At 33.6% G+C, this 12,194-nt stretch overlaps 1 protein-coding gene across 1 annotated transcript in view; it reads left to right on the top strand.

Moving 5' to 3' along the window:
* Window positions 1-5,668: 5,668 nt before the first annotated feature.
* Smp_149910 (lar interacting protein (lip)-related protein) overlaps window positions 5,669-12,194 on the top strand; it is a gene marked incomplete at its 5' end in the record, with an annotated part of 89,268 nt that continues 82,742 nt past the window's right edge. Inside the window, one exon of the mRNA XM_018796568.1 lies at window positions 5,669-5,914. Coding sequence (XP_018651697.1) covers window positions 5,669-5,914 — 246 coding nt within the window. The remainder of the gene's footprint in view (window positions 5,915-12,194) is intronic.

Genomic DNA, 12,194 nt, shown 5'->3' on the forward strand with positions numbered 1-12,194 from the left:
TCAGCCAGCTTCCCACTGCGTTGTAGCAGTGATTCAAGCTTGACTAGTATACATGTTAGAAAGATGTGGTTTATAAATGAAGTATTGACTAACGTTTTGGATTTCATATTCTGAACAAACATTCGTAACATTTGGATTATTCGCAGTGTGCTCGTACATTGTATTGAAGAACTCATCGTTTAGCCTTAAAATAACTGTCAAAGAGTATGTTTGGTTAATGTCTACATCTGTTTCTGCATTTCGGTTTTTAGTTCAGGAAACATTCATTGGACAACTACCACAGAATCAATAACAATTGATTGCATTATTTTAACCACATATTTGTAAGGCTAACAAAAATACGTAATAAAGTGATAGTGGCAAAACCATGTTTATATCTCGACTTAGTCACATGTTAGTCAACTGTGAGTCTTCAATCCGTATATCCAAATGTTTATTATTTGATGACTTTTAGGTTATCATTGTCTTTATGTTGTGGTCTTTAGACTAAGAAAAAACTCTGACGCTGCTAGTTGTAAAAATGGTTAATGAGTCAGTATGGTTTTTGATAAACTTTTTATACTTCATGTTCATAGCTTTTTATTAATGGACATTAAGTATTTTCCTTTATTGATTGATGCCCAGTAACGGAGTATTTGTTTCGAGATAAATATCCCTGGTAAATTTTCATTTTTTTTAAAATCTTAAGCAGTAATTTGAAACGTCGAATATGACTCAAAAATCATTGTTGATCATGCTGTAGTTTGTTGTGAAGCTTTAGAAAACCACAGGGGATTATGCCTCAACTAGCTGCCGTTAGTACTTACATATGTGATCCTTGGTTTGATAGCATTTTAACTCCCCTGATGGTTTTATTATATCGAGCGTTTTGTTTCTAATGAAAACTTATCATTCTTGATTTTGTTCAGGGTTGTATTATTTATTAATTACTGCTCCTTATAGATACTTTTTTGAAGTATTCGTTGGACTATTTTTGTCTTGACGAATGTTTTGTTCATCCTCAAGCCGTAACTCTTACAAAGGGCAGTCAAGTTGTTACTAAGCTGTTCAAATACCTTGAAACTATACACTTAAATGCTAGCTTTCGTAGAATTATCGCTAGCCTGTCCATACAATGTCTCTTGAAGTGATAATGTAAAACTCTTAATTTCCATAGTTCGTTTTCTTAGTGGAAGATGAAATATTCGGTACTGGCTGTTTATCATATCTTGATGATAACTCTCTAGATGTCTATTACATAGTGGAGATGGATGAATTATCTCTAGATAGTTTTGTAATCGCTGTTACTATTTAGCTTATAGTTAAATAGTATTGTATTTAAATTAAGCGATAACATATCGGCCCGAATTTTCTTTCTTTTTTGATTCGTTGATTCTTCAAAGTATTTGTGGAAAACTCGGGGTCATCTATGTACTATAAAGGTCATTACTTGAAGATAGTTTACATCGTAGTTAGTGATTTCAAGACATGGCATTTAGTTAACGTCCATGAAAACCAACACTTTTATGGCATTGTACTAATGAAGTGCTAATCAATGATTTCACCGTTATCTGGAAATACTTGTTTGGGATGCAGAGTGTATTTTATAAAGGCTGATTAAATTTGGATTTCCGTTTTAAATATTACAGTGGAGCGTAATAAGCCTGTTTTGCTCATATAAGGAAACGTATTGTTGCAAAGCAGTGAACAGACCATTGTACTATATTTGTTTCATTACCTTGATGAGGATAATTGTTTCTTCATGACCACAACTTGAGGTTAATATTCTTTTTAAAAACAAAGCCTAACAGCTACAATAAATAATAATTGAATTGAAATTAGTCAGTCACATGCAATGTACAACATAGCACATGTGTACACCTGTTTGAGCTACCATACACTGCTGGAACAGCCAGACGGAACTGTCAGCGAAAATCTTATAGTAGAGATAGTAACAGTGTTAGTGTTTAAATTCACTCAGTGTCACTTGTTTGAATCTTCCCATTGATGTTTAGGACTGCAACTGGTCGGTCTCTTATTGGCATGTGTGCATACTGTGCGTATTGCCTCGATATGGCCTTATTTCACAGGCATTGTAAGCAAAGATGGATAGTGGCTAACAATGGAATCCAGGACGCGCGTTTCGTCGTATTTGGGACTCGTCAGCTGGATGTACCTGCATCTCAGAGTTGATGATCACTCTGGGACTCGAACCCAGTACCTTTCGCTTCAAACGCCATCGCGTTATATACTCAGCTAGGATGAAACGTGCGTCCTGGATTCCACTGCTAGCCACTATTCATCTTTGCTTACAGTGGTAGTGTTGCTATAAAAAATTAGGCCCCCCAAGTGCCCTAGTACGGTCGAGGGTGAGGAGAGTCTGTTCCTCCTCGAAATGCTCTTACATGGCCAAGAGTATACAACCACTGTCACGGAAGTCCTACTCACCGCTTTCTCACGGTGGGGTGTTCTTTACGAAATTGAGAGGACGAAAAGATAATGTTCGGTGCTTTAATTGGGCTAGTGAACACGGAAGGTTCACCTAAAAGGGTTGAAAAACCATTATTCCAAATCAATGGTGCTTATGGTCTTTAGGATCCCGAAGAAACAAATGGCGTATGAACCTATTGTTGATCACCGGCTACCATGGGACTGCATCTCTTAACGTTGCTCTACTGCCTCGTGGAATAGAACTTTAGGTCAAAGGCTCCAGGTGTGGCCCCCCAAGAAAAACACCTGCTTCGGTTTGGGCACTCGGACAGTATCACAGCCCTCACACAAATCAATGATAACTACTACTGGCCTCATTGTTATTATGTGAAGTATATGTATTTAGTGCCCCTTTATGCAAATGTTTATGTGTATAAAAGATTAGGCATAAAAGATATGATTCGAGAAGAAAATTTGAATTGGTGAAACACTGGAAAAGTCATAAGGTGATCTAGAAATACAGGATCTAGGAGAAGACAAAATGAGAATGTGTCTGAACCATGGCAAACGATTTTGAGCCATGTCATTCAGGGTATCTAACCATCGGTTATGATAAACACACGAACCCCAGTCACGAAGCATGCGCCTGTCTACATGTCTTAGTCCAACAGCCAGTTAAATTCAAGTAACTTTGGTTGGTAGACTGATGCTCGCATTTGGGGATGGTGGTTGAATTTGAAAGAAAATTCCGTACCACTAAAAAATATATCGCATAAACAAATATTGCGCTGCGGTGGTTGTGTCACGCTTCCATGTGTGCCTCTTCTTCAGAAGGGTCTACCGGTCTCACCAACTATGTTTGACTGGAAGGGGCACTACGAAAGATAGCGAGGACATGGCGCAAATATTAACCTTTCCACATTGTTACACTTTACATCAACTCAATAAAGATAAACGAAGTGAAGTTTTAAGGCATACAAATATCAATACTTCTGTAGTAAAGAACTCATAGGAAAAAGGAGTAAATTAGGTGATAAATATATGATTTTATGTAAGAAAAATAGAAAGACGAACAGATTTTTAATAGTATCGTTCAGAAGTTCCAGCTGACTGAGTACCTGGCTAGTATGCTAGAAGTTTTAGCATTTGTAATTCTGAGTGAAGGGTTAGGTTGGTCATAGTGATTAAAATGGTTGAGTGTCAATCCTTTTATATTTATCGTGGAAGGCCTTATGCGTCGGCGTTGAACATGGTCTGGAATCGGATTCAAAAAATGGGCTTGGGTCATCGCAACATGTGTTACTTGTGGCTCAGTATAGATATGTCTGTCTGTCAATCAGGGAGTGAGTATTCTATCTAGTAACCTAGATTGTATTACTATATAGTTACCAGATATGATCCTTGGAAATAGATGTTCATAAACCGCATGGTTTGATCATTGGTTTCTTCAGGTATGATGGAACAACTGGCAGAGAAATCCTGAAGTAGTAGTAGAAAAACACTGGGAGTCGGTTGATGAGGCCGTGGAAAATCACAAACTGAGGTGTCTTAGACATATGTAACACATATCCTGATCCCACCGACCTCGAGACGCAATGTTGGCCAGAGTAGGGACAGGTCGGAATGAAGTTAGGGGTGGCTTAATCAAGACATGCGATCAGTGCATTAAGCCACTGAATATCAGACTGAATAATAATGGTGATTGGAATCCGAGAGATAACCATGTTGAATATTGGTTAACGTGGTACAAGTTGCTAGTGAAATTTAGTATGAGTATAAGAGATTGAGACATTTAGCACCTTAAATCTATACATCTTGAAAGTATTCTGTTGAATAATTCTATTTGCTGGAATAGAAACCAAATGTTACTTTACCATATATACCGTTTTGTGTACTAGTTTTTGGGTAACGACTTTTTATCCAAGTACGGTTTTCCATACCTTTAAATATGGATTAGGATTTAGATTTGTGAATCAGGAGTTAGATACACAAACTACTAATCTATGACTTGAAATATGCTTACTTCTTATAGATTTTTATTCTGGTTGCATAGACTAGGTACAGTTGATCATATGTTCTCAGTTTAACTGTTTAACATTCATCTTCAAAAAAAAGAGTATAGTTAAACATCAGAATACGAGTTGATGATCCTTATTAATCTCTATCGATCCAGATTTTTGGTAAAATTATGTTAATCTAACTGGATTTATGAAATGTAATTTAAGAACATTTTTTGTCCAAATTAGAATATTTTCTATCGTATGAAAATGCTTGGCATAAGTTAAAATATTTTTTACGGTGATGGGGTTAGTTTATCCTTGCAAAATAGAGATTTGTCACTCAGGATGTTTAGAGTTTAGTAAGATAACCTCTAAGAACATTAATTACAAAGAACTAGATATCCGGATACCTAAGTAAGACAGTTCTATCAAAGTATGTTTTATGTAGATATCTATGAGAAGTGTACTGAAAGATAAAATTTGCCGTACACCATAAAGTTAGTGATTCTCTGTTTTGTTTCTTAATCATTAACATTGATTTAACATGTGTGCAGTTGATTATTACAGAAGTCGGTTTGAGTTTTTCTAAAGTTACTTTTATAATTCTTCTCACAACATTTTTTAGTCATGATTACTTCATAACTTGATATACTTGATTAACTATCAAATATTTACTAATCGCTTATCACCTTTTCATTAAGATATACATGAAGCGAGTCCCACCAGTGCGATTTATTCTATAAAGTTAAAGTAAAGTACAGTCAATGAAACACTTTTATTGTGCTCGCTGGGACAGTTGCTATTATACTTTATTATTTGAAATTGTTAATGCTTTTCACTTTAATTGTTTTAAGATATTCAAGATACTTTTCTCGTTAAAAATGGTTTTCGTTCTATTAAACACTTACTTTTGAGTGACATTTTTAGCTCAAATGTGTTTTAAAAATTGTTGCTTATTGAATTATGGACTTTTAACATCCAGTAAAGTGAGTTTGTTTTAAAGTTAATCAACAAATTATAAGCACCATCATATAAATAGTGTATTTATTTACTTAGGTATACTCGGACGGATATGAGTTGCAATGTTTAGGTTACTTGTACTTCGTATAATCTTGAAATGTAGAAGGTTTACACAAGTACATGTGTTGGTAATTGGTTTCTTCTTATTTTCCTGAGTTACTTTATTGTACTTTTACCAAGCAGTTAATGACATTTCAATCGTTATTGTTTAAAAAATTATGTAGGTTCACCTATCAAAAATGTGTGATGTTATGCCCACTATATCGGAGGACGGTAATTCGAGTCAAGGAGATCGAGACTCACAAGCAAGTGGAGAGGGAACAAACGTTGAAGATATGCTATTGAGTATATTGGATGAACGTGATAGACTAATGGAAAGCCTACATGATGCACAAGATCAGTTGGTATTTACACAGAATAGGCTTGCGGAAGCTGAAAGAGAAAGAGATGTTTTAAATAGACAGTTATCTGAAAAACTTCCTGAAGTGAGTAAAATTTCCAGCTTCGTTATTTTTTAACGAATATTATTTAAAATTTCGTAAATACTATTACTACTTCTACTCTAGCATCTCTCTGTTCTAATGTGGTGTGACAACGTGAACCAATGCACATATGCAGTAGGTTCTCCACTGTGTATGACTGACTAACTGAGATCTCATTAATTTGGATAAATCTTCCTGGCTTACAACTAGGATTTCGAGAGATAATTTCAATAGTTCTAGTATGAAGTTGTGACCAGTGGAGTTCAACCATGTCAGGTATTAGGCATTTAAAGTGGTTACACATTGTCATGAATCGATTGAATTCTAAACAAGTAAACTGTTTGACATCAACTCAATAATCTATAGGTTAGACTCACTCCACTAGACGTAAAGATCTTAGGTTTGACCTCTGATCTGATTGTGGATGGACATTGTTAGTTTCATACTGGGATGAATCAACTGTCCAACGTTGTCTAGTGTTATAAATTATGAAACCAAAATTTCATTTATTTATAGGTCTTGATTAAATTTTATTCTGTTTACTTTGATCTATACAAATTGATTAGTGTCAGTAATTTATTCAGTAACTTAGCAATATTTCATTTGATCGATAATACACCAAAAAGAAAACCGGGAGACTATTAAGAATATATAGTAAACCTACTAGTATATATTACACAATAATTGTTATCATATTTTTAAATCATTGATTAGTGGCAGCTATTCAGTACACCTAAAAATGACCTATATATATATATATATATATATATACAGATGAAGTCAGTCTGGTATTTTTCCATGCACACTCATACCGGCACATTCTTAAATAGTAAGAGAAAAAATGATTGTGAACTTATTGTAATTATATATAAACTACATTTTCACATCTTTTAGCGTTTATTAACTTATTGATTTGTGACCATTAGATTTATAAACTATGGCTATGCAAACTAATTTGTGCTTATATATATATATATATATATATATATATATATATATATATATATATATATAGGTTTATAAAATAATTCACGTTTGCTTGTGTTTGCTTCAATATGAATATGTGTATATAACACGCTGATTACCAAAATAAGTTAATGTATGTGTGTATGCACAAACACGCGCGCGCATGTGCATATGTTCTCATTCTTCGGTTGTGTACAAGGTCTTTTGTCCTTACGGTACTTTTCAGAAATAATCGAAAATTCTTAGAATCGTTAGTATATTTCTCTTAAGTTATAAAAATGACTTTATCCTATTATGGTAGTTTCAATTAGTTGCTATTGTTTACTAGTCTTCAATGAATTTATAACACAATACACATCAATGTTAAAATTAGCAACTTTGATTCATAGTATATAGTAGAATAGTTTCGTTAAAATTGTTGAAATAAATCAAAATTGCTTTTCAGTATCGTAAGATTATAGTGTAGTACAAGCATTATTCATTATTTACTTGAACACAAACATTTGCATAAAGGGGCACTAAATACATATACTTCACATAATAACAATGAGGCCAGTAGTAGTTATCATTGATTTGTGTGAGGGCTGTGATACTGTCCGAGTGCCCAAACCGAAGCAGGTGTTTTTCTTGGGGGGCCACACCTGGAGCCTTTGACCTAAAGTTCTATTCCACGAGGCAGTAGAGCAACGTTAAGAGATGCAGTCCCATGGTAGCCGGTGATCAACAATAGGTTCATACGCCATTTGTTTCTTCGGGATCCTAAAGACCATAAGCACCATTGATTTGGAATAAGGGTTTTTCAACCCTTCTAGGTGAACCTTCCGTGTTCACTAGCCCAATTAAAGCACCGAACATTATCTTTTCGTCCTCTCAATTTCGTAAAGAACACCCCACCGTGAGAAAGCGGTGAGTAGGACTTCCGTGACAGTGGTTGTATACTCTTGGCCATGTAAGAGCATTTCGAGGAGGAACAGACTCTCCTCACCCTCGACCGTACAAGGACATTTGGGAGCAAGCAACTGTGAAGCAGTTCTCTTTGAAAGATAACTTAAACATGCATTCTTCATTCGCTGAGTGGATTGTCTGTGAGGCATATATATTGATTTTTTGTTGTAATACCTATTGATAATATCTGGTTATTTAAATTGAAGTAGTTAAAATGAAATTTCAACGTGGAACCTACTATTTTAATATCATGCGTTTTCACCACTTAAGATGGATCAATCTTAGATTAATTTGAGACTTGTGATGAATATGGTCATTGAATTCTATCAGTGCGCCAAACAGTTAAAATTATGTGGTCAACAACATAATATTTAACTATTGAGTCAGACGTCAATAATTTGATTTGGTTATTTTTTAATATAGAATAACTATTTCATGATACTGTTGAAATGTACGCGATTATCTAATGCTTTTAAGGCTTTAAATATTTTGACCAGTTGACTTTTAGCGTATAGTTTATTTTGATGATTTGATTTAATGAAGTTCATTAAGTAGCTACAAGTGGTGGATGTATTCGAAATTGAGCTGGATTTTTATGGGTATCAGTATTTATCAAGGTATTTTTTCAAATCTAAGAGAGTAAAACAAACAATTTGTTGATTACAGGGTAGTGACCAGTCAGTTGTAAATATGTGAGTCCTAAGAGAGGTCATTCAGTGCTGCCTTGAATAACTCAGTGATAACGTTCCAAATTGTAAAGCTCAGTGATCCGAGATTGAGTGCGCAAAGGGGCACCAAGTCTCTCTAGGTTACAAGTGTAGCTTGCTGACAAGTGACAAATGGCATACAACCCATGTCCGGGGTTGCCCGTTGACTATCTCCAACTACTTAGCATTCTACCTAAAATTTGTTAAATCATAGAGGTGGTCGACTGTGATGCCAAAATGTTTTTGCCAATTCATGTGAGTAAATATACATTGAGGTATGTTATTTGTTAACCTGAATAATATCTGATACTTAATTAAGATAAATCTAGTACCCTTTATTCGGAATTACAACAATAAGGTAAAATATAACATGCATTCGTAAATCCTCCTACAAGTCTAATGATTTTCTCTGCTACAGTTGTGTATTGGACCCATAATTCAATGACAACATCGGGTACTTAAGAATCTAAATTATGATCGAAACAAAACAATAGGCTATTAGGTTTCTTTTAGCAAAAGTGAACAATACTATGTGGTATTCAGGATTGAAATGAGTTGGAATTAGCTTATATGTTGATATATCAAGACCATAGGAAAGATCTTTTCAAGGTCACTCGACTCATAAAAGTTGTACTGTGAATTAATTCAACTAAAGAGAACAATCGGATTATTCACCAAGCTAAAGGTCAACACTGTCATTAGCATTACATGATTCACTTACCCTGTATATCATATATTAGTGGTAAATACAGTATATTCGACACAAGTGGTTCCTATTCAGTTTGTCTTCTTCCTCAATCTGGTTAGGTTGATTAGATATAAGGGGGATGTATTGATAACTAAGCCAGGGGCCTAGATAATTACCACTGCATAAGCCACTGAAATACGTGATTGTGATAAGAAACAACTCCTCTGAAGCGATTATCAGTCGGTGGTAATAATAATGCTACTACTACTATAATAAGTTGGTCAGTATCTAATGACAAATTACAGAATGTCAGGATATATATATATATATATATATATATATTGGGTGAAGGGTAATAAACATAGTTTTTCTTTGACCTTTACTTTTGATTGTATATTGTAAACTAAAGAAAACAATAAGACTCGTTACTTAGTCTAAATGATACGGTATTGATGCCGATTCTCTCTTAGTGTTAGGTGAATTCAAAATATAACTCATGGAGTTCTAGTGATAACTAGGGACCAGTAAAGTTCAATCACGTCGGGTATGTTACAGTTATCCGCCCAGGCAATGAATGAGTTTTTTCACTATCGTGAATTAATTGTAGTTATACTGGCTTAGCGATCTAAAGATTAAATGCTCTTCACGAAATAGAAAGTCCTGGACTCACCCATGGTGTGGTTGTGGGTACACACTTTCCAGGATTCTCATACTAGAACGAAATATTTGTTCACTGGTTCCGGGCTTTTAAAAGTTGTCTAACTAAAATCGGTCAGGGTTGGAAAATTCGAAAATTCAGCAATTTTCACAAACTCCCTATTTTAAGAATATTTGTCAATCAAACTTTTTAAACAAGATAGAAAAGCCTGTATTTATTGGACGCTTGTTTCCGTAGAATTTTTCTAATGAATATTGTTCGTCCTTATTGTCCACTGTTTTAAAATTGTGAAAGCTATTGAGCGCAATAAGGTTTGTTTTATAGTGCACTTGATTTTACACAAGGATTTTTTAGCAAAATCTATTTTCCAGTTCCTATTGTTAGTTTAAAACTTGATACAGCGATATATCTTTCATTCCAGTGAGAATAAATTTAGTCTTGATGTTCTCTGGTAGGAACTGATGAGTAAGCGTACAGTTAAGTTCGTTTTAAGTTTTCGTAGAGTTGTTTCCGCACAAGATAAGCGATTCAAATTGAAAACTGAAATTTTCTTCTGGTTGTTTGCTATTGGTGTCATTAAATATTTTTTATTATTTACGTTTTCGATTGATTCGGTTTTTTTCTCGATGTATTTTCAAAGGGTGCCGATGTAAACTGATACTGATGTCGTGCCTTTGCCGTAAATGTTTTCTCTGACCAGTCGAAATCAAGGATTACTATATGGGTTATCCCATCGTATTCATAGACGACATCGTACTAGTATGAATTATCGCAAATACTCACATTAAATTTATATTTAATTCAACTATGCAATATTTGTTAGGATAGAAAAAGTGGGCTCCAACCAGGAAATTTGCCCAGTAGTCGAATCTAATAACAAGCAGTGCTTTCTCAACTAGGCGTTTTATTCATTATTGGTACTAACAAGTTCAATGCTTACTTACGGGGGAGAAGAAATGCGTAATAAATAGAACTATAATTGTTTTCAAAATATTTGTTAGAGTGATACGTTTTTTGTTCCTGACAAATTTAGTCATTATCATAACACCAATTTATCATATAATACAATATAGTGCGGTAGTTTAGCGGTTAGGACGTTCAACTTTCATTAACTAAGTCATAGTTGCGAACCCTGTTCCACCTATTTTAATTCGGGCTCAATGACAAATGCACTATTCTGTACCTGGTAATTTGTTTCATAATAATAATAGTAATAATAATAACTACTATTATCAATATTTATATTATGTAGTCTGTATTATTTGTACAAATTATGTGAACTATTTCTGTCGTTGAGATAAGGTTAAAGAAAAAAACGCCATTTAGATCATATTACTTAATATGAGTTCATTTGAAAGTTGACTGTTATTTTATACTAAAGTGTTTGTCTGTGCATATACTTGTGTGTTTAATAAATAGTTGCTGTTGTGAATGATATAATAATATACCACATATTTTCCTCATTACTTAGGTCACCTTTCACAGGTTTTTCAGTGAGAAATTAATAGATAGATGTTATATGTATAAACTATAGCTAGATTGTTTTATTAATAACGTCAAATAAGGTTTTTGGTTTCTTTATCAATTAATTTCAAACTATAACCTAAATATTTTCTTTTTTTTTTGATAAAGATGATGTAAAGATTAAAAGTTTCATTTTTTCAGTAGGTGAGATCGAAATTCCTAGTACAATTTTTTAAATTAATAGACTTATGAAACTATCAAATTTACCCGTTAATTACGTCATTAGGTCTTTGATATCTAAAATTTATTGGTCAGTTGTGTTTGTTTATGGAAATATACCGTATTAGGTTATACCCAGTATTGCTAATAATAATTTAGATTTGTATACGAAGTATGGGTTCGTATATTCTAGTTTGAAATCCATATGTATGAATATATATGGGGGCTAGCGATACAGTTCATTTGTTCAAACTGAGGTCAATTGAATGATATTTGAACTTTTGGGGTTTTTTGATTTAAATCCCAGTGGATTATTCATTAAACCAATAGTCCACATAAGTTGATGATAAATGAACTGGTTTTATATTTTGCGAAATTCCTGATGATTATTCACTGAATTATATAATTAAAAGTTTGTTCTTATTGAAAATTACTTTCAAATGTATTATGATCAGGAATTCTGTTGAAGAATGTAGTATTTACCCTGAATATAACATTTTGTTCAATATCATCATGAAAATAGTAATTCTTTGAATTCAATTTAATGTAGATTTCATGATGAATTATTGAATAACATAACGAATTAAACTATTATTAAAGATAGATATAATAGTTGCAAGCGTGAGTCAATTGAAG

Source organism: Schistosoma mansoni, chromosome 4 (genome assembly GCF_000237925.1).
Source record: "Schistosoma mansoni strain Puerto Rico chromosome 4, complete genome".
Lineage (NCBI taxonomy): Eukaryota > Metazoa > Platyhelminthes > Trematoda > Strigeidida > Schistosomatidae > Schistosoma > Schistosoma mansoni.